This window comes from Toxotes jaculatrix, chromosome 13, assembly GCF_017976425.1.
Source record: "Toxotes jaculatrix isolate fToxJac2 chromosome 13, fToxJac2.pri, whole genome shotgun sequence".
Classification (NCBI taxonomy): Eukaryota; Metazoa; Chordata; class Actinopteri; family Toxotidae; genus Toxotes; species Toxotes jaculatrix.
In genome coordinates, this window is record NC_054406.1 from 12,187,364 (window position 1) to 12,211,374 (window position 24,011).

The 24,011-nt window shown below is 41.0% G+C and overlaps 1 protein-coding gene across 1 annotated transcript in view; it reads left to right on the forward strand.

Annotated features, from left to right (window-relative positions):
* The window catches only part of gabbr2 (gamma-aminobutyric acid (GABA) B receptor, 2), a 161,047-nt gene that overhangs the window by 40,196 nt on the left and 96,840 nt on the right, over positions 1-24,011 (forward strand). Inside the window, exon 2 of the mRNA XM_041053758.1 lies at positions 4,715-4,852. Coding sequence (XP_040909692.1) covers positions 4,715-4,852 — 138 coding nt within the window. The remainder of the gene's footprint in view (positions 1-4,714; positions 4,853-24,011) is intronic.

Consider the following 24,011-nt stretch of genomic DNA (forward strand, 5'->3'; position numbering starts at 1 on the left):
AATTATTATTTAGCTGTCACCCAGTCCTTGTCAAACTTGTAGGAAACTGTACCTCAAACTTCTGTGAAGATTTTGGATTTGTTTCACCCTCTATGATGAGAGACCTACCAGCTGAGATGTACTTTAAACTTATTTTCAGATGAAAAACTTCAGTGGGCCTTGGTGTACACTGACCTTTCAAGATATGCTGTTTTCCAAGAAGTTATAGAATGTTGATTAAAAATAGATGGAAAATTATCACATAAAACATTAGATAATGGGTAAAAAAAAAACATTCCAGGGCAGCTGTTTCCTCACATTTAGCCTAATTGAGTGTGATTTATCAGTAGCACAATAACAGTGTGCTAATGTCATCATGTAATGATAAATCGATAAGGATGAATCTCAGTAGCTTTGTGTAAAGGTCAGAGTGAAGGAAATGTAATGGAGACAATGTATTGAGGAGCATTTGAAATAAACTCCTCCTTGGCTGCCATCCCATCAGTAATATCCTCTAAATAGTTAGGGTGGTGGTTCAAACTCACTGCAGTGAAATGTCAAGACGAGGAGGAGACATTTTGCAGAAATAAAAACTGTAATATCGCCCGAATATTGTAACAAGTATCTCTAAATCCAGTAACTTCAATCAGACTGATTTCAGTGCATATGAACGGCCAAGATACCACCACTCCCTTGAGTTCCCATTTCCAGGTTCTTCAGCCTCACCCCACCAAACCCACCAGCCCCACCCTCATACACACACACACACCTTCCTTGGCCGTCTCCCAAGGCGATCAAACAGATTACTACGGGCGTTAACTCCATCGATCTGCTCCAAATGGCCTCCAAATGCCAGGAATTAGATTTCAGTCTGCAGAAGAGGAAAATAAAGTGCTGTAGTATTTCTAGCTGCCCGACTTGCTATGCCTTCCTCACTGGAAGGGCTCTTCCTCAGAACTTATTTGTGTTTTTCAGGGCAGTGATATTTGTCTCTGTTTATACCTTGTTTAGAGCATATTTCCTGGGGAAAATTGGGATGTGCGACACAGCCTGTGCCTTGTGCCACAAGCCTCTCAATGACTGCTTGGGAATCCTTGAAAAATACATAAACGTCTCAGTACTGTTGAATAAGACTATGAAAGAGAAAAGAGTGAAAGGCAGAGAAAAAGGAGAGGAGTGGCTCATGTACTGGAACAAAATAAAATAAGGTGATCTAAAGATTTGAAATGTAATCAATCAAAAATTGCCTTAGATTTGATATTTAAATGTATTTTCTCCTTAATTGATGGACTGTACACAAATCTGCAAGGCACTGTGCAGCTACTGAGCGTCATAGAGAGCCACTGAATCAATCTCACAGTCATGAATTACTCCATTGTGGGGTTATAATGGAGGGCAGGTTTATAATACTGGTTGACTCGGCTTTATTAGTGCACGGTTAATGTCAGGCTAATACCTCTTCACTCCTCTCTTTCTCTCCCTCTATTCAGCTGCTCATTTCTCGCCCTTCTCCCACCATCACCATCACTATCTCCGTGTCCCTTTACTCTTTGTGCCCCATTATATTCTGCTGCCTCTCTCCCCTCCATCTCGCTTTGTCTATCTGGCGTTAAGCTTTACAGCATCTCTATAGCTGAATAAGTATTGATTAATGTCTGAGTGGTTGTGCTACCTAATGAGAGGCTAAATATAGCCGTCGCTACACCGGCCCTGCCGCGGCCTCCTCCCTCATTTCGTGCACAAAGTGTGGATAGTCACACCGTTGGCATGACAACATACCAGTCAAGGCTGTGTGAGCAGTTACAACAGATTGTGTGCATGTGTGCCCGGCAAAAGTAAGAGAGGATGAATGGAGCAGGGGGTGGTCAAAAAAAGAAAGAGTTAGCTTTTTTTTTAAGCTTTGCTTGGAACTGCTTTGCTTTCTCTCTTTACTTACTGCTGTATTCCTCCCTCTAAGAAAAAGCTGGACAGTCCAAGTTTGGTTATTTTTAATTGCTTACAGGGAGGACTAGAGATGAAACGATTAGTCTAATGATCAATAAATCATGGTTCTATTAGTAAGTTTTATAATGGCCACGTCTAGCTTATAAGAAAAGTTCAGTATCAAACATTAATCCTTTACTTGCTGAGAGAAGCCTCCAGAAAGCAGCACCAGTTTTAACTCTTGCTTTGCTTCTATTTCTGTCACTTTTTTCTCTTCTAAAGTTAGCATGCTAACCAGCTAGCCTTGCCCCTTCTTGCCTCGTAATACCACTTTGTGATAGCGAGTCACTGTAACCTTCAGTCTTCCCTCAGTGCAACATGAGAGGATGAAGAAATAGCGCTGCTCAGAGGGCGTATTCTAACCTCGTGTTGTAAACGGAGCTGAAGCTCTTGGCAAGCAACCATTATCACCACCAATCCCGCCTCCACCTGCTCCTGGCAAGGAACCATGTGTGGCGGCGGAGACAACTTACATATTGCACCTTTGCCTCATTTATCAAGCAGAAATGGCAAACATTCTGAAGTTCCAGCTTTTACATTTTGAGCATTTGCTCGTTTAATTTGTCTTTAATGTGAAAGTAAACTGAGTATCTTTGGGTTTTGAACTGATGGTCGAACAAAACAAGGAATTAAAAGAATTTAAAAACTTGAAAAAATGATTCATCAATTAATTAGAAAAAATGAATCAGCAGATTAACTGACTCTTGGGTATCTTTGATAGCCTATTTTTTTAACCCTTAAAGCAAATCTGAACCTAAGACTAGTGATGTCTAAAAAGATTTCCAAAATCAGCCTTTATCCCATTCAAAAATATGGAAACAGCTGTTTAGACAGCGAGAGTTTGGGTTGACTTAAAATAAACTCACATGCACACAGGTAGAGAGTCTGTTGTCAGGTTTCAAATGTTGCAAAGTAGTTTTATCTTGCTGCAGAGGGAGTGAGGAACATAACCGTTCTTGACCACCTACACTACATTGTCACTCTCTATAATAAATCAGCTTAAACCTGCAATATCACCAAGCTCTATTGTACTCACGTTGACAAGTTTAGTTGCCCACATTTCTTCTCTGTTGCATGGTAACCAATTGAGAGTTGCAATCCTACCAACCCACCTTGTTATGGCCAGCTGGAGAGAAATGAATGATAAGAGTATGCAAATGGGATATCTTCTTTAATAGCCTGCTGTTTTATTCAGCTGTGTGGCCAGGATAAGGAATCCCCACTGTGTCTAATCACATCTTCTCCCTCTCATTTCACCTGAGGCATATCCGCAATCTAGTCTATTTTTGACTGGCATTACAGCATGCATTGTTCTCTACCGGCTTGAATTTACGTGCACAGAGGAAACTGTGTTTTTTAGCAGAAATTGGTCTTCTACTTCAGAAATTGAAAGGCATTCACACATAAAAAGCTTAGCACATGATTAAATCTGAATGGCAAGGGGTGAGTGCAGTGAGGGAAGATGGCCTCGCTTTCAACCTGTGCAGTAAATAAGTTTAGGGCTCCAAGACTACCATCCTTCTCTCTCTCTCTCTCTCAAAAAAAAAGCAAGAAACAGATAACAAGAATGTAAACTTATGCCACCACTCTCGTCGCAACGCCTGCCATGCCCTTAATAAAGTCGCCAACAGATCACAACATACAGTCCTATGTGTCTAGTTAGGAGTCTCATTCCTCCACATTCGATTTTCAGTTTTTCAATCTGTGCTGTGGAGGGGCCTGCTGTGCTGTTGTTCAGCAGGAAATCTCATTCAGTTGCCGGCTGATGGCTAACAAGGTCAAATGACTCTCCAGATGAGATGGACTGTGTCAGAAACACACACACACACACACACACACCACCTGCCATTCAGTCAGTCAGTCCATCTATCTATCAGCCGCACACAGGAATACATCCTGAATTGAGTGGCAATAATAGAAGACTGAGAGGGGAAGTGCTTACTGCTGATAGGAATATCATTACAAACTGTGGAAATCAGGGAATCACAGCAAAACCAGTTAGCCAGCTCATGTAGCAATCAATAGGAACCTACACTGTTTTTTCTCTCTCTTCTCTCTTCTCTCCCCCCCTCTCTCTCTCCTTTCCGCACACTCTTTTCCTCTGGTTGCTATAGTGACGTGAAATGGCTGCATTCTGCAGCACTGGATCAGAGCGGGGGCCCGCTCTTGCAGCCAGTGAGCTACATTGTTTTACATGATGGTTTCAAAACACATACACACACAAGACTGCAATTATGTTAGCATGTGCCACAGCATTCAGAGAGTATAACAAGTTAAATGTTATTTAAATGTCACATCGTTTTTCATAAACAATGTACATTACCGTAAACTGACACAGTGAGTATGCGGGCTTCGCTGTGCATTCATCATAGTATGCCGAAGTATAATGACCTTGTGAGCGCAGCAGTTTTGCTTGTACAGTTGGTAATTATTGATACATTGACTGACTTCCAGATTAAGGTATCAAGTGTTGCCAGTAATTCTTTGAAAGTCATCTAACTATTATCAAACCGTTTCCTTTAAAGTGTCTATAACTTCCCCTCCATCTCTTCCGTGTTCCTATATCCTACACTTTCTTGCTTAACCCTTTTTTGTAAAATTGATATACAATATCTCTACCCTTTTGTCCCCTTTACCATTCTTCCCTCACTGTTTTTACAACAACTAATTAAAATGTCCTTTTTCTCTCTTCCCTCTGTCTCTTCATCCCTTCTCTCACCTCCACCTTCACCACCTTTCTCTGTGTTCTCAGTGTGACAACGCCAAGGGGCTGAGGGCCTTCTTTGATGCCATATGCTACGGTCCCAAACACTTGATGATCTTCGGCGGTGTCTGCCCCTCTGTGACCTCCATCATTGCTGAGTCCTTGGAGGGCTGGAATCTGGTGCAGGTAGGAGACGTATATGTTATCATGTCAGCATATATACATGTGGTATAAGCCTTTATGTGCAGTGTTGGTGAACCCTGGATGCAGAGTCTGTCAGTGGGTAGAATAAGATTTCAGTAGACATGCCAACTCCTGGGTACTTACTTATTAAAGCTTTCCTCTGGTTTCTCTGTTACTATTAGAAAACCTGAATCACTCATGGCTGAAAATATGTTTTTGCGATGTTTTGTCATTGGTATGAGCTAATATAAGTGTTACTATGCAGGTCAGTCGATGTTAATTACCTACTAAACAGTCATGTAATAGACTGTAATAGATTCAATTACACTCTCGCTCGCTAAATGGCATTTGTTACCATTAACATAGAGCTTTGTGGTTGCTCACTGCATCAAACACCACTCATTCTTGCTTCTGGCAAATGTCTTATCCCCTGAGTTATTGCCTACAGTTTCTATGACTGTGTACTGTACCACAGTACCAAAGAGGGGAAATGCCTCCTTCCAAAGAATACATTTCATTTGCTGCAAATCCTACAAAGGTTATCAGGCACAGATAAGAAAGGAGCGAAGCTTGTGCTTGGAAGAGATAGCATAATTCAAGAGGCTGCATTTTCAACTGAATGTCACATTACATGGCATATTTCTTCCGCTTGCAATTACTGTGAATCTGCTGCTTTTCATGTTCCTTTTTGCTCGCTGTCTTGTCAGGGTCACTCGAGAGTGAAAAGATCGGCAGGATGAGGGAATGAAAGGATCAGTAATTTTTTGTTTCTGTGTTCACTTCCTTTCGCTGGTAATGATGTCAGTTTAGAAAGAGAGGTTGAAGTCATAGTTGAATTTTAAGTCCTCTTAAGTGTTTTGTCTGTGTAGTTTGTGTGTGCTCTCCTCTCAGTTTATTAGCTTGTTTGGCAGTGATTACCTGCGAGAAGCAGTAACAATCTTCTGCTTTGCAGAACCTGGTACAGCATGTTCATCAAAGCACGTTACCAGCCAGGCTCTTTTTGCTATCAACACATAGACCAACACCAACAAATTCATGCTGATCTGATCCCATATATGCATTGTCATGTTTCCTGAACACCAGACAGCAAGTGGCAGAGGTAAAAATATAAAGGCGTAAGGCAAAAAAACCCACCTAGAATGTACTTGTATTTAAAGGATATGCCTTAGAACACACAGTCTTCAATTAAATGCCAAGGGAGACTGTGACTGCTGTTGCCACAAGCAGCTAAATTGCTTTCTTTAGGCTACAGATGTGTAGCTGTAAGGGCAAACTGGCAAGAGCACAGAGGTTACAGTTCTGAGATGCAGGATGCCTTTACAGGCCTGAATGGGGACATTTTACCTTTTGATGAACTCAAACTAAATTTTGTTCTTAAAGATTGAAGTTTTTGCAATACATGGAACTGGAAACCATATTGAGGAAATGCATTGTAAAGGGAATTGTACTTGGGGCGCAGTTTCAAAACTATATTAGCTTTTATCCCCCTCTTTCATTGCTGGCACTGAAAAAAATTAAATTCCAGTGGGAAAAGGACGTGGGTATATCTCTTTTCACAGAACACTGGGATTCAATAATGTCACATTAATGACGATATTTGATATTTGACATGATTATACATTGCATGTACAATTATATATAAAGGACTATGTAGATCTGATAATGATGGAAAGTGCAGCCTCAGGCCTCCAATGACTAGACACTAGACAGTGGTCTGGATGGCTTTTGGAGTGTTCTGTACTGTATCTCTGTTGTGGGAAACACAAAATTTAAATGGGGGGAAGTAAAACAACAACGAAAAAAAGAAAAGATGTCTTTGCAGACCTGAGCTATGTACATACTCCTCGGAGGATGAGTCACCAAGCAGCCATGATGTTTGCTGGAAGTCTGCAGCAAGACACGTCAGTGAATGTAAACAACATACCAGATAGCTTTTTGGTTGTTCTGTGGAAAATAAGTGCACAGTGAGGTGGCAACTTCTTGTTTAGTTGTTGTGCGTGTGTGTGTGTGTGTGAGAATGTGTACATGCGAAAGTGGTTGTATGCTTAAGTGTTTTTGTGACAGACAGCTCTCTGCTATGACAACAGCTGTGATGACAGGTAGTTAGCCATTGCTCCCAGATAGAGTGATGCTTTTGTCTGAAGGAAGGAAAGAAGTGAAGAAGAGATGGGGCTGAAAGAAAGATGTAAGAAAAGAAGGAGCCTCCCTGTGCTAAAGAGGAAGGTATACAGGGAAGGAGAGATGACTGGAAGTTTTGAATCCTCCACCCCATAACATTTAATGTGCCACATCAGCGGGAAATCTGTTTTTAAAACTGTGAATTCTGACACCCTGCATATTTATTACCCAGCCCAGGCATCCCATATGCAAGACTTCAGTTGGTGTGGAAGGAAATACAGAATTTTCCATGGTGATTTTATGGGCCAGGCTTAACAAGCTCATCATTTCCACATCAAAACAGGGAGCTGGCAGATACTATCTACAGTCGAGATAGCTGAGAGAACAACCACTCCTGGAAAAAGCTTAATCATACACCCATAAAAATAGCTTTCAATCAGTGTTGATGCCTAATGAAGTCAGCTTTGAAAGGCTCAACAAAAATGAACTCCCACTGCATACCCGTTCATTACGCTGCATGCACACACTTGAATGCACATACTCATACTTAAAGCAGAGCGGGTTTTAGAAGGGTGGTATCAGTGTCAGTGTTTTTGTACTAAAAGTCAATAGTCAATATATTTTTTGTTGCTTGCAGGTGGAATAAGGTCTAAAAAGAAATGCTGGAAATACCAATAATGAGAAAATAGAGTAAGAAGAAAAGGCTGCGTCCGGTAAGGTGAGGGTCATGTCACCGGCAGACACAGCCGAAAGTGTTTTCTGCTTTTCAGCGACCTTATTAACTTGTCTGTTTGCACTGTCAAAGAGGTTAAACAGTGAAGAAGTAAAACCAAAAAGCAAACGTTTCTATATTCTTTCACCTCAGAATAATGGCTGACAAATTGTGATCTGAGCAATATAAAGCTAATATAATTCTGAAACTAAACTCCAATATAAATCAGTAATTACAAGAGACACATACTCAAGAATTGTAGCAAGCCTACCTTCCTTCAAAATATTACATTTTATCTATTATGAACAAATTAATTCATGCAAATATAACTTCAAACCACATTTGAGATTCACTTTAAAATAAATTACTTTGCAGCTTCTGTATCACAGTTGTGTTACTGAAATATATTAATTGTGATTTGAATTCAGGTTAGTAGACTCCTTAGCCAGAGTAAAATCAATAAATTATAAAATAAATAGTTATTTAAAAAGCTGCATCAGATCAGACAGACAATATTTACCAGCTGTTTAAAAGGCCAGTATCAGTCTGACACAGTACAAGTGATTTCACACACAGTAACATACACTGACCTCGCACACTCACACACCCACTTGTTTCATTATCCCTGTGCCCTCTTACCTTAACCTTAACCATCTCAACTATATGCCCAACCACAGCCTAAACCTAATTCTAACCTGAACCCTAAAACCAAGTCTGAACCATCAAACAGCCGCTTAAACATATGGGATCCAGCATTTTGGTCCAGTGTAGTGAGTTTTTGGACCTCATGAATACAGTAAGAGAAGCCTGCACACACAGACACACACACCCACCCATGTGCACAGATGGCAGGCCGCAGTGATCAGTTTGCCAGCAGCACATTGTTAAGCTCTTTATGTACTGTACGTAAGGATTGATCTGCTGTCACACTTTCTGACTCGTGTCTTGTGATGCTGTCGCGGTGGTTTCGTTCGTCCACCTCCCTCACTGAGCAGCTCCACTTGGCTCTGTGCTTACAGTCACATCGTTTTGTAATGCAGTACTGTACATGTGCTAAAATGACTGCCCAGGCAAATTAAAATGGTGGATGAGAACGCTGCCAGGGCCAATGGACAGATGGCGAGGAGCGGATTGAGGGAACGATGGAGGAATAGGCAGACAGGAGAAGACACAGGCTGTAATAGCACAAAATTGAAATTCAAAGAAACCGGGCAAGACGCAGCTGTGTTTGTGAGCTGCCATCAGTGACAAATGCCACTGATTGCTGTGTTTTTATTTCCGCAAGACAATGAATGTTGAAGCCATTGTCTTGGCAGCCATCTTGGTGTGTGATTAATCTTGTGTTCTCCTCACCATGATGTTACATAATTCCACAAAGCATTTGGCGAGCTTTTTAAATACTCGCTGGCACAGGTGTCTGTAACCAGTCCACATGCCATACTCTCTTTACCCTGTTTTCTTAACTAGCGAGAGTTCCTTTTTCCTGTCCACGGCAGCGTCGTCTATTTTCTGTAAATGGCTCATTGAGTGCCAGGAAGTAGCCCCAGCCCACCCACCCGTCAGTTGCTGGCCCCTTCTCACTCTCCAATTAGGCCTATCAGTGGTGGCACTGTTCATTTTCAGCCACGTCGAGTGTGTAATGAAAAATTATGCTTGCCGATCATTTTGCCTCTTGTAATTTGGAAGAGAAGAAGAAGACGACAAGGGAGCGTTTTTGCTACGAATCTGACCATTTGTAGACGTAGATTTACACTGCCTTTTGGGTTTGTAGGGAGGAGTATGACTTTCAAAGATGTAATTGATCCATGAAGAAACATTGTAAAGTTTCTTTGGGAAATGCAAACTAGAAATCTGGCACTTCTGTTCAGTTGCATTAGTGTCACCGTTTAGATATTTGTCTAAAATGTATCCTGTGCCTCAGTGTATAGCTTGCAAAACATTTAGCACCAACCCTCTGATTCATTCATCTTTTAGGGACACTGAATAATGGAGTCAATATTTAGGAGGAGGAAAAAGTGGATGCACCTTTTCAAGGTATTATGGTCAAAAGCTGGAGATAGAGCTAATATTTACTTGTATATGAAGCCCATTTTTCTTCGCCACTTGCTGTATTGATCGTCAGTGCTTCATTAGACCAGGCAATTTAGGGACAGGGAAGTTGCATCCCTGCCTCCTTCCAGTGCAGCACTCTCTCTCTTTTTTTTTCTCTCTCTCTCTTTTTTGAAGCCTCCGCCAAATCTTTGGGGTCGTCTTTTTCCCCATTTTCTTTCGCTCACTCTCCCTGAGTGCTACACTGGATGCTTCAATAAAACATGTGATGCCTAGCACTGCAGTATTCTGCCTCACTTACGTCAAATCCTCCTGTGTACCGTATCAATATTTCATGACTTCCAAAGTTTAGGCAAAAATCTCGGAGTGCAAGGGCAGGGACAGTGCGATCATCACAATAGATCATCATAAATCAACATTATGAGTAAAGTTCAGGTTCATTTCTTTGTGCTGCGAGTGTAAGTGTGTGCTAGTTTGGCCCACTTGGCAACTAAAGGTCAGAAAAACTGTCCTCTAAAGGTTTAATGACTCACCCAAAACCATTTATATATATATTTGGTTTAAGTGTTTATATGTGTATTTACTAAGTACAAGGTCCAGTATTGTGGATTAATTTCTGACCTCTCTCTCTGTGTATGAGTCTCTTTCTCCATGAGTGCGACTCAGGACCCGGCTGTAGGGGAAAAGATGCTTAAGAGAGGCGATTAGGTCCGACTCTCATACTGTCTCAAAGCCTGTAGGCAAGACCCAGAGGAAAAAGGAAATGGTGTCCTTAAGTCTGTCTTAACCAGTCCAAGTCTGGTGAAACACTTGATGTCACTGTTGCTTTTTAACGGCCAGAGACTTGGTTCCGTCGTGTACCATTTGGAAAGGGAGTGGGAGGACAACTCAACATCCCTTCTACGGGTTGTAAATTACACTCCAGATTTCTGGGACAGGCTGCTGATGAAGTTAAACAAGGCGACTGTTGACATTTAAAGCAAAGCTAATTCTAAGACAAATGAGCCTGCTGCACAGATGTAAAAATGGAAAGACTTCCTCTTAATTCCAATGTTTTCTCATTGAGTGTGCCACAGTTCCTCTCTCTTCTTTCACTGAAGGCAAAAAAAAGAAGCAGATGAGAATATTAATTATACGCTATATTGTGCATTAATCAGAATTTTTTGGTCATGAATGCTGCCTGCACTTGTAGAATGCACCAGCATGTACTGTAAAGCTGAGCGCGCACATGCTGTTGTACCTATTCGAAGTGCCGAATGCACGCCATTTGACAGGAAACACAGTAATTAGCTAATTAGCAACATTTGTTGAATGCAGCACGTTAACGGGTTTCTACTGTTGGTGTCACATATTGAATAAACATGCTAGTTCAGAGGCACTCGATAGGAACAAGAGCTTTGACAGAACATCTTGCTATTTCTGTTCTTCCCAAGGAAGTAGGAACAACAAATGGAAACAGTTTCTCGTTCTTCCTTTTATTTTTTTTTTCCTTCCACCGACACATCTTTGACACCAAGGCCTATGTGACACGTTCAGAAGGAATACAAGATGAATACATGCTCAATTCCACCCTTGGATTGGAGTGCTATCATTCCCCCTGTAGTTTTCTGAAGGAGGGCGAGTCAAAAGAAAATCAGTGTGTCATACTCACAGCACTAATGATGGTGCAGGACCTGCCAACCACCAGCAACAATAAACAAACTAGACACATTAGTAGTTCGAGCTTGTTTTTGATGTTTCACACGGGGACTTTATCATACATACCTATCTTGTGAAGACTATAAGATATGGGTTTTTTTTTTTTGTGCCCCCAAATCCTAGTTCTCTTCTACTTTCTCAAATTTCTCTTATGGGGCTTTCAGGCTTTGATAAAGCTTATTTAGGTCATAGAGTCCATAGGACTTTGAAGAGCTAGCTTGGTGTACACAACTTTTAGTTTCTAGATAAAAATAAAGCTTTGAACTAGAAAAGGCCTGTGATAAATTGAATTTGTTATTAGCCTCTATCTAAAATTAATTTACTTTAATAAATCCAACACAGATGCATGTAGACTTCGACCTGGCTTTATTTTTGAAGGTCAAAATACATCGTCTTAATTTGTAATTTGACTCATGCTACTAGGCAGCTATTAATGCATTGAGGAAGAGTTGAAAAGAAATCACAAGAAAAAAACTATGGAAGGGAGCAGGAAAAAGAAATTAGTTGGAGGCACGCTGTAGAGGAAAAAAAATGAGCCAAGGAGGAAAGGATGAGGTAAAACAGACAAGTATAATTTAAGGAATAGCAGGAGGCAGGATTTAATGATTGAAAAAGACTGCACATATCAGCTCCGGGAAGTCAGGGATACAATTAATTCCACATCACAAGTGCAAATGAAGGGGGCTCCACTCTGATCATAGATACACCTCGCTTTAGATACCAAATAACTTTGCAGATGTGAGAAGAAATCATATGCTTCGGTGCAATGAGGAGAGAAACAAAAGTGAAACCTATCTCATAAATGTATGACTTAGATGAGTGCTCTCCAAGAAGTAAAACTACTTCACAAGTAAGTTCACAAGGAGAAACAGGGAGGGATTACAGGAAAGTTTTAGAAAATAAACATAGCTTTGTGTTTAAGCTATATGTTTTTTTAGGTTCATTATCTTGCAAACCTGACTTAACTTGTGACCAAATGGTGGAGTCCTGTCTTGTTGGGAACCACTGGCTTTGAGAGTAACAATAGACAGTAATTTTAATAATTCCTTTTTGTTGACACAGATTGACATTGACATCGACAGATTAGCTGTGGGAAGAAGTTGTGAGGCGCAGTTAACTAATAAGCTGTGAAGTGATATTTCATCCTTCAAGTAAACTAGTTCTTTCTAGATTATGTAGATGTTAATATCTTGTCATATCATGACTGGCACCATGTTGCCAGCGACTTTTTACAAAACCTCAAATGTCTACTTTTGCCCCCCTCACCTCCATTTCCTCTGATTTTTTTTTTTCCCCCAACAAATGGGCATTTTAGAGTCACAGGACTGGGTACCTCATCGACCCAAAAATTTGTGTCGGAAACTGGTTTCTCTGAGGCCAGAATTAGGAGGATACTTTGTATAAATACCAGAAACAAGGGCGGACTCGCTGAGCAATTGGACATCAAAGAGAACCCGGCTCCATTACAAGCCATTAAAACCATAACGGCTGCTTGGAAAGAGTGAAGCTTAGAGGATCGATAAAGGGCAGTTTAACTGTCTGACACAGCTCACTAATATCTGAAACATCAACTCCCCTTCACAGAGACACAGAGGAAGAGAGAGAGAGAGAGAGAGAGAGAAGAGAGAAGAGAGGACAAAGTTAGTGAGTGAGACAGAGGAAATGGAAAGAGAGAAAGACTCTTGAGATCATTACAGAGTGCTTTCCATTGCTGCTCCTTGTCTTCCTTCTCTCGCCCCTCCCTTCTGTCTTGTATGCATGTACAGTGATGATATAACACGATTTCCACGGTAGTTTAGCCCATAGGATAATTCAAACATTACGCACAGCACACACATAAACACACATTGACAAGCTAGCAATTTACACAGGAGGACAAGCATCAAACTGTCACAGCTTGACACAAATACTGGTTTAACTTGAGAAAAGAAATTTTAAAAACTTTAAATACTTAAATTTCAAAATGTTACAGTTAATTGTATTTACAACAACGTGTACTACAGTACTGCAGTACTACATGTTTCTGCTACTATTCAGTTGTTCTCACAATGGCGTTATTTACCTCAACTATACTGACTAAAGGCCTGTCCATCCCGTTCAGTACACTGAATTGCTTCTATCTTTAAAACTGATCAAAGCGTTTTGTGTTACAAACAATAGATCCAGGCAGAGAAAAGCTCAAAGACTCTTTCCACCTCCTTACTTGATTAAATTCCTTTTCCTCTGTGTCACTCTTTTCTGTCTCTCTTTCCTCCCACACGATCCTCTTTCGTTTTATCGGGGCATCAGAATGCGGAAGCGTTAAGCCTCCTTGAGGTTGATACTGAGCTCCATGCTATTTTCATTCCCTGTTGGTGCAGTCATTGAATACCTCTCTTTTTAGCCTGTGACTGCAAATGGAATCCAGTTTGATAAGTCAGGATAAATGACTCTTTTTAGCTTCAGGCCGTATCAACATAATTTCTAAAGACATAACCGTAATATGAATTGACGTAAATACCAAAATAAAATGGAAATTCTGTCTTGCATGGGTATGTACGTATGTGAGTCTATATATATGTATGTTAATTGTCGTGATTCAGTATTTTATAGTGATATGGCAATAATCACAACTGATTTCCAGTTGGTATTGTTATATATACTTATATAACATACACATGAAATGTTCTCTTCCTACAGTTTCATGGCAAAGCACATGTAAATGTGAGTACAGGTGCAGTTGTTTGTTTTGGCATCTCAGTTGATGTCATGTAAAAGATGTATAGATTCTGTGTTAATTCCATTCTATCTTTTCCTTTTCCAAAATTTTGGCCCGTGGGTAAATTTGACTTGGTTTCGAAGACTTGTTTTTCTTTTCAGAGACAGTGAACAGTAGGCGAACGGCTTCTCTCCTCTCGAATCACAAATCCCACTGCCAGTTGGTGTCCTCTTTGAACAGCTGTGCTACTCGGGCTCAGACTCAGACAAACAATTGTTCAGATGGGTAAATGAACATGCCCATACATGCACAGATGCAGAAGCAGAGTTGTGCATGTTCAGTTTGCATGCGGACACTCTTACGCTGGCACTTCCAATCATGTTTCTCTCACTCCATGTCAAATCTATCTCCCTCTCCCTCCGTTTCTTTCTGACCCGCTTCCCTCGTACTCTCCCTCAATCTCTCCTGTAACAAAAGGGGTTTTCCTTTTCAAAGGGCCTCAGAAACCCTTGGGCACACAAAGTAGGAACTGCTATAATTGGTGAAGATGTGGCTAAGCGTTTGGCACGAGGAAGTCCCATACTCTAATTATGCTGGCAGAAGCCGAGGTTTGTACCGTTTCAGAGCGCAGAAAGACATGGCAAGGAAATTACTTTCATGAATAGTCATAACATGCTTTGTGCTGCATTATGATACATTTATAGTGTGACATTTGTCAAAAGATTTATCTTTGTTTTGTAGCCGCAGCACCGCATTTACATGCAAATTGGTAGCATGATGTGCATATTGAAAATGACAGAGCAGTTTCTTCATATAATATGAAGATGGACGTTTTCAAATGGCACCCTTTTTTGGTTTCTGACTGGTACTATTACATCGTTAAACACCAGGCCATTTCTTTATGATGCTGTTCTCACTAAACATAGCCTACAGTATACGTACAGTGAACATTAAGCCCTTCATTTAAAAGAACAAATTTACCAGAGTGTGGCTCTTTATCACATGCAGCACTGCAGCTGCTCGAAACACACCATTATCTTGTGTGATATTAAACAGAACATCTAAAGGACTACTACAAACAGGTTGGTTGACAGTATGGTCCCTGAATATTAAATCTGTTGCACAACACAGACACGCAGTCCACATCCAGGACCAGTCCGTCACTGAACTAAACTTTATAGTTTTGCGTTTTGAACATGAAATTAGTTGACCACTAAGTATCTGAGCATCCTGAACAGCTGTAAGGACACGGCAGGAGTTTTTCACCTTGACAGACAGCACAAAAACTATATGACTCACAGTGCTTTGGGTTATGTGAAGTGCATTTTATATATAAATGTCCTGAGATGCAGGCAGCACAGCACAGCTCTGTTTAAAATTTTAATTCAAACCTTTTAGTGGTTTGCAAGCAGGAGTGCCTGAGAGACAAAACAGAGAGAGCAGCACAGCTCATTAGTACAGAGTGGATTTTGTCTGTCCTTGAACCTCTCTCTCTCTTTCAGGCACACACATGCATGCACACACATTATGTATTGCATATGTACACGCAAACAGTCACACAGGTGCAGACATGATTGCCGGCAACGTAAACGCTCACAAAGAAACTTACAGGTGTGTTGATCCACTCGCACTCATAAATCCACACAAAAGATCTCGATCAAGACACACACACAAACCAATTTCATACATTTATACATGTATCTGACCACCCCTGAACTCCACAGGTTAGCAGAATAAAAAAGGGAAAGTGGGGCAGAATGTTTTGCAACACTGAGCACAAAATGTGCATATGGTCTGATTTCCTCATACAACAACACGCAACCACACAGACACACTGACTAGGTAGATGCATTCTCAACTTGTACCAGCCTTTAAAGTTATAAATACCCCTGTGGTATTAAAAGCGAGTTTGTGTTTGACTTGTAGAGTGCTGGATGTTTCTGCATGCAAATGCATCAGAGCTCCTTCTCGTCATGCCGTCCTCTTTTAACTGCTGCTTTTTAGCGACTGCTGTCCTGTCTGCTTTAATAATGTGTTTGAGAGCTCACATCCACATCAGCTCAGTTTTTAGTGAATGAAAACTTTTGAATACTATTGTGAACCAACAGGAGATTCCCTTTTTAGTACACTTAGAAGAAGGGTTAGGCTCCTCAGCGAAGATTTTATTTGTAACATGCAACATTTAACAGGTTTGTTAACTGAGCAAGCCATAATGCTAAGTTAGTTATACGTTAAATGATTGATGGCTCTTTCCTACTTTGAGAAATCTACAGGCACCTTGCTGTACCTGACGGGTCAAACAGACCAGTTGCTGAGCTGACATTATTAGTTTTTGCTTTTTAACCTGAAAAAACATTAAAAACATTGAAGAGTGGAACAGGAAAACTTACTAGTGATAGTTGTTTCTAAGTAAATGTAAAATGATATCTCATGCAGTTACAGGCCCATGCTTTATTTATATATTTACAGTTTCAGGCTTTAATAGTTGATACTGATGTTCAGGAATATGATGATATCCATATTGAACAGAAACTGCTTGAGACTGAATACAGTGTAAAACGGTCACAAATAACTGTGCGTTATCCTACTTTTTTTGTGCTCTTACTTTTTTTTGTGCTGCCTTTTGATGGCTGTTTTTTTTTCAATGAAAGCTTTGTATTCCCTAACTTCAGTCAGTGCAATATTTAATACCATCACCTGCAGTTGAGAGTGTGATAGTTAATTTTCAGTTCAAAGGTGTCCTGTGGTGCTTTACTTGAACAGCCGGTCTTGTATTTTTGCATAAACCGATGACAGTGCTTTCATGTCCTAGCTGTATGAAATCAGGCATGAAATACAGGTACCTTGGAATTTGATCACAGTGAAAATCCAGGATTTATTCATCTTCCTAAATGCTGATATATTAAGATAAATTCCTTTCACACACCCCTGCACATGGCCTTTTCAAACCACTTCCTGTCTTGGTTAATCAATCTCCCTGTTGAAACGAGCTCTGTCACAGCTGATCTGGAAATGCAGTATGATATATCCATTACACCTAGGGCTAAAATTCATGTACAGGAAATCGATACAGTGCTCCAAATTTTCAATGATCTTTATCGGATGAATTCCTTTCATTAAATAAAGCAGATACTGTTGTGTTTACTCTCAAGGGTCGCTGTGGAAGGTTGCGAAGGAAGAGGAAGATCGTGAGATGTGGAATTCCATTGGCCGTGTTACCTGATATTTACCGCTCAATAGGTTAACGCCAAGGGGGTCACCGCTTCCTGTGGTGGAACGCCGTACATTTTTAAAGAGACAGCACAGACTTAACCAGCAGGACGCCAGCAGCCTCCCTCAGCGTGAGGAAACGAACATAAACACACCACCACTGACCTTTAGCTCCAATAAACACCATTAAAAATGAATAAGGACATAATTGAAAGTAACCACTGGCACTTTCTTCTTTTTTTTCCCCCCCCACCCACACACACTTACGCTTTAGAAAACCCCAAGCCAACTTCACATTATCTGGCTTACTACTTGGCCAATAATAATCGTGACATTTTCTGTGGTGTCATTAGGACACACTGCAAAAACCACACATGGAATCGAGCCTTTGATGGTGCCTGAAAATGTAAGGATTGGCAACCTAAACTGTGTTGGTTTACGACTTGTCCTGCTTCCTCTCATCCATTCCAGAGTGTTTTTTTCAGGAAGACAAAGGGTGTGAGACTTATCTCAGACATCTTGAAAGAGCTGAATTCAGAGAGGCTATCAAAAGGCAACAATGGGTCAGTGGTGAGTGTGAAATATTTATTTTGCCCATTGATTCCCGAACAGCTCCCACCTTCCCCCCTTCATCCAATACAGACCCCCCCCCCCCCCCCCCCCCCTCCTTGAACTCTCCAACCTACTTTCATTGATCCGTCAGGCTGAGGGAGAGATGGAGTGAACATGGAGCCTGGATAGATATTTAACTTTGACTGGGTTTATCCTGCAGAGGTAAACTTTGATTTCAGGCTCTGTTGTGGCATTACTTCCTTTTCCCCCACCGGCAGAGAACAGTGGGAGTAATCAGCTTAATTGGTATAATTATGGGGTAAGCAGTGAACCCTTGAACACACGCCTCTGCCTTTCTAAACGGATATTTGCAGATTATGGGGGTAAAGTTTTTCTCATCAGCATTTAGCTAGGTCTCCTTTGTCTGTGAACACGGGGCTATAATCTGCAGGAACATGTTCAGAACAGAGAACACAGATGATCCAATCCATTGACCAGCCTTTTTGTTCAACTTAATGATGCACCCTAGGAGTAATCTCACAGTGTTCTTCCCCAAATCCCAGTTTTTAATCATTACAATGGCTTACCAAAATAGAAAGTCACCAAATAAACAAATACAAGTTCTTAAATAGTATAAAAACTAAGGCCAAGTAAAACGTTGTCTTTACAATTCCACTCTTGTAGTTGTGGTGCTCATGGGATAGACGGATGTAAAAATCCACACCCAGAGTGAAAAGTATTATTATTGCACTAATTTTGTGATTGTTTGTTTTTAAATGTTCTGCAATAATCTGGATTATAGTCAAAACCAGTCTTTATTCACAAGATGTTTTGACAAAAATAACACAGGTATTTTAGAAAGTCAGGCACCGATTTGAAAAAAATCCCCACATCTTAGAAATTACATTTTAACACTAATTATTTTTGCCAAGTGCATCATGGAGAGAGACTTCATTGCTGCCTTTGGTTAAGATCGGGGAAAGATCATGGTTTGGTTAATTGTTGATAAAGTAAACACGCCCTGTCTCATGCTTCAAGTCACTATTCATTTTTTCAAAAAAGGTCTAAGGCCCCGATCTTTCCCTAACCTTAATCAAAGTGCTGTGAGTGCCTAAACATGACCACGGCAAAACTTTTATCATGCTTTGGTTGCTGTGAGTGTATACATGGTAACATATGAAATAAACTGTCAGAGAACATTTAATAATATGTTCAGTAACATTTTGCAACTTGGCAGATAAGTTAATTGAAATTCCCTTATGTACGTAGAACACATAATCGGGCACTGATACAGATTTGCTGTTGCAAATTTTTAATGTATAAATGTAATTTCTAGTAGACAAGGTTGGTTTATTTATCATAATTGATTTGCTTTTAATTAATATATTTAATTAAAACCACACGAACCTCCACATGATCTGAAGAACAGGCTCAAAATATACTACACTCAATTCACCCCTCCAACCCCTTCTCCACCTCTTTAGCACAATCTCATTCTGCACAAGCGTAACACTGCCCTGCAGAAACCAAAGGCTTGAGTGGTATTCAGTCTTTGGTGTCATCGTGCTCAGGGGTCTTTCATGTTACTTGATGTCTGACTGCCAGCCCACCTCAGACCCTGGCCATGTCTCCCTCGCAACCCAGGAGATGGAATTTTAAAAATTTACAGTCCTCTTTGAGCTAGCCTTTTGGCCCCTGCAGGTCTCTGGAAATTGAAAAGTCAGAGAGAGTAAAGAAGAGAGCTAAGGTAAGATGGAGGGAGGGAAGCCATGAAGGGGAGAGAGGTTTCTGTATAGGTGGACAGACTTTGTATTACCCTAGAGCAAGATCTCAGCCACTTTTCCACTCTCTCTTTTCTCTCTCTCTCTCTCTCTCTCTTTCTCTCCCTCTTGCTCTCCCCACACTGCAGAGACCAGATGCTATCAGATGCCATCACTGAAAAATTCAGCTTGTGTTGAGGGCAGTTCATTGAAATGAATCCCCAGACAGGGTTCCTGTTTTCTCAGACCTCTCTACAGCATATTTCACAGCTGAGACTGTCTCATGGCCACCATTCAAAGAGTAATTGAAAATCCATGGCTGATTGACTCAGACCCTTGGTAATTAATTTTCCTTCAGTTGCGGGGCTGTAAGACCAGCACCCACATCTGCGCTGTGTGCTGGCTCCTGTGCTGCACTGAGGTAATATTGACATAGTTTTGCAGATTCTTGCAGGAGTTGTATTTACTTTCACTTTTCACTTCGAAAATCCACAAAATGATGTAATTTGCCCGGAGGGGGGGGCGCCCAAACTTTTGCACACAACTGTACATGTATAAATACATTCTGTAGCAAGTTCTCTTCCAGCTATGCTAGCAGGCTGATTCTACGGATAACAGTGTTGGCGTGTGAGCTGTTTGGTTGGTTGGTCAGTTCACCACTTTGGTTCAAAATGAAATATCTCGTGAAATATAATGCATTCATTCATGTTTCTCAGACAGTGTATCCTAATGACTTTGGTGATCCTTTGAGATTTCCTCACCCTGACCACCATGAGGTTGAGTGAAATGTCATGACAGCCTCTGGATGGATTGCCTTAAAATTTTGTACAGACATTCATGTCTCCCTCAGGGTGAATTGCAATAATAGTAAACAGTTGTACCTGCTAAACATCACTATGTTAGCAGTGTCATTGTGAGCATGTTAGCATGCCAAGATCCTGTGTACTACTACTGCTACTTTGCTACAGTTTTCTTCCTCTGTCCTTCCTCTCTCTGCTCTGTGGGTAGGAATGATTGCTAAGAAATGCAAAAAAAAATATTCAGAGAATACTTTAAAATTCTGTGGGTAGTGTAATTTACTGGCAAAATAAGGGCTTAAAACCCTGGCTCACTTCCAGCGCTGTTATTTAGTCCCCCTAACTTTTCTCTTTTCAAGTGCCTAATACCACAGTGACTCATATCTAGGTGCTCAAGGTGCCTTCTGCTCTACTGTCTGTCCTTATGGCAACTGAACTGTTGATCAAGGGAGGGATACCTTTAGAGGGCTGGCACACATCCACCCGTCTAGAGGCAGGCAACAAGCAAAGCTGAAGGACATTTAGGTGAATACATCGGCGCATTTAAGTATGAGACTGGTCGACCACAGCTTCTCTGATGATTACTAAAACAGAGATGTTTTGAGTTTCAGTTCATTTGCATGGCTTAGGCCCCAACAGCAGAATATTGCTATGTTTGTTAAGAGAAAGAAGGGACCCTGATGTTGTATTGTCTAATATGACATTGATGCAGCATGTAGGCCGCACTATTCACCTCTGTAGTCTCCACACAACATCAATGGGAATGACATCTACACAGGAAACCAAAGAGGAGTTACAGCAGTCACATCTGAGAGTTCAGACAGAGAAAGCGGGGGACAAAGAAAGAGAGACAGACCTAATGGCATGTCTCACATTGAGGGACCTTGGAGCCTGTGTCTTGGAGATGAGTCTCTGATGTATACCCAGCGAGCCGAGTGTGGGAACAAGCCACATTGACATCCAAGTCACGTTTGCGGCAGAGCGTTGTATGGCACTATAATCATGGTCACACTATAAAAGAGAGAGAGGGAGAGAAAAGAGTTGTGTGGCTGTTATCCCCACTGAAGGTCTTCTTCCAAACAATTCTGTGAGGATAAAAAGGCATTTTCCTGATTAGCTGCGTGTCGTGGTTGACATTTGATTGTGTTCATTGTGATGACATGTAGATATAACTATCATGTCACCACGTGGGCGTATTTTCTCTCATTATCTGCACCTTTACACACCTAGCCTCCATTGTGACTATCTGTTTGTTCATCTGTCAGTGAGAGTGTCAGCAAAGACCGGGAAGCACTTCTTAGCACTTGACATGCATTTTGTTGCATAAAGGGGAATGTGCAGGCACTGCAAGATTTTCCAGATTCCAGGCTATCGTCCTGGCATAGCAACTATACATTTATTATGGATCACAATACAGAAATTATGCTAATGACCAGAGCTTTCAAGTTCTTAACAGCAATGCCTAAATCATTTTTACTACCGTAAGTCACCTTTGCAGAATGCTGCTACAAAGGACATTGGGTTTCAAGTAGTTTCCATCTCACATAAGCTGAATAGTTCTGTGATTTTCCACTTCATCTTTGTTGGTGCAGTTTGAGTCTGTCAGTTTGTTTATGGCAGATGTTGTCAGTGTTATCAAGACTGTTAAACTGTACTCCTGATGCATCTGCATTGTAAACACAGATGACTTAGCTTTTATGGAGCTTTGATAGTCGCCGCAAGTCACTTTGAAAAGTCACACATCAAAGAGGTAAGGCCTCTTTCATAGCTGACAAAAAATGCTAATTGGCAAATAAACCTAATATGACCCACGTTTGTAGCAGTGTCAGTAATGGTAATTAAGTTCTTGATAATTTTGTCATGGCACAGGCAGCAGACCTTTCAACAACATCTTTCCTCAGAAAAGAGGAGAAAGTCATTGCATGTGGATCAGAACCAAGTTTGTCATTTACTGAAGTGCTCTTTGTATAACTGCACTCTTTCACCTCTTTTTCTAAAAATTAAAAAAAATAAACATTCAGACTAATACTAGTAAAACTGCTTGTAAATGTTTGAAGTAATTCTGTTTCATGATATCAGATGAGATTTTACTGTCCACTGTTTAACAGCCTGTTGACCGACAGTCGAAAACACCTTTGAAGAATGGCTCTTAGCTTTGGAGAGCGTCTCTTTGTGGCCCCTGTGGCCCCTGTGTTGCAGAATGTTACTGATGCCGGCTTCTGATATCTTAGGGCTCCTCCAGGGTTCAGGACATTTGCTTTTTAGTATGCGTATCTGTGTGTCACAGAGGGGAGGTGCCCACCATCCTCCACCCACACTCTAGGGAGGTGAGTGCAGCTCCCACTAACCTCAAAGTTGTTGCACAAATCCACATAGAATTGCTGGGTGTGGTGTTGAGTGAATGAACACCACACCCAGCACCTCACCCAAATGAAGTAGTATGGAGAGCGAGTGAGTGAGAAAATGGCAGACAGATGGAGAGATGGTGAGGCAAAGAGAGAGATGCAGAGTGCATCATCAAATATAACAAAACCACATGCATTGTGTTTGTGTGTTTACGCATGTGTGTGTGTCTGTAAACTGTAGACAAAAATCACAGGACCCACCAATTTTAAAGAATTTAACTTTATTTCTGCTTCACTGCGCAGTGACCATATCACCCTTTCATATAGTCTCAGTAGCTGAGAGAAGGTGTCATCATGTAATGTTGTACTGCGTGAGTGTGTGTTCTTCATTGTTCTGCTGACCGAAGAAGGAAACACATGCTCACGCATACACCTATTATCAGAAACATACATCAATCAATAACCTAGTAGAGCACTCATGATCAAAACCAACCACTACTGCCAATTTTATTTCCAGCTATAATCAGTCACTCAGTCATTGTAGCTAAACAGAGCCTCCCATCACACACCCACAAAAAACTCCCAATTGGAAAACCCAACTCTTTGACCCTGTGGTCATAAATCCACCAGGACGTAGCATTTCCCCAACCAGCATGGGCTCAAACTGTTTCAAAGGCTGTATTTTGAAATGGGGGGGGAGAAAAAGACCTTTTTACTCCTTTCAAACTGCCTTTTGCTTAGAGGGGGATTCTTGGGAAGAGCAAGAGCGTCAAAAAACAAAAAACAAAGCAATTTGCATGGCAAAGAGGTGTTCGGACAAGCAGGGAGGTGGCAGAGTTGTTGCCTGGAGGACTGGACGGGTGGTGAGTAGTGGAGACCAAGCTGCTATTAGCCTCCCTTGAGGGCGAAGAAGCTGGCACAGCACAGTAATGCATTTTGTGAATATCAAATAAAGGTACTAATACAGTCAGACAGCAGAGAAAAGGCTGAAATGAGGAAAGAAACTGAGACGGCTGAAGAGAAGTGATACTATGTGAGAGTGTCTGAGTGAGCCTGAATGCAGCTTTTCATCACCAAATTTTAATGCATGCATTTTGCCTGGGTCCATAACTATTTTTCATGTGTCAGCAGGGCCTTTGATGTGCCCTGTAAGTCAGAAACAGTGTCACCATTGACAGAACTCAACTTAAAGTTTACTTCATTTGTCTGTGACTCTTTCCCAA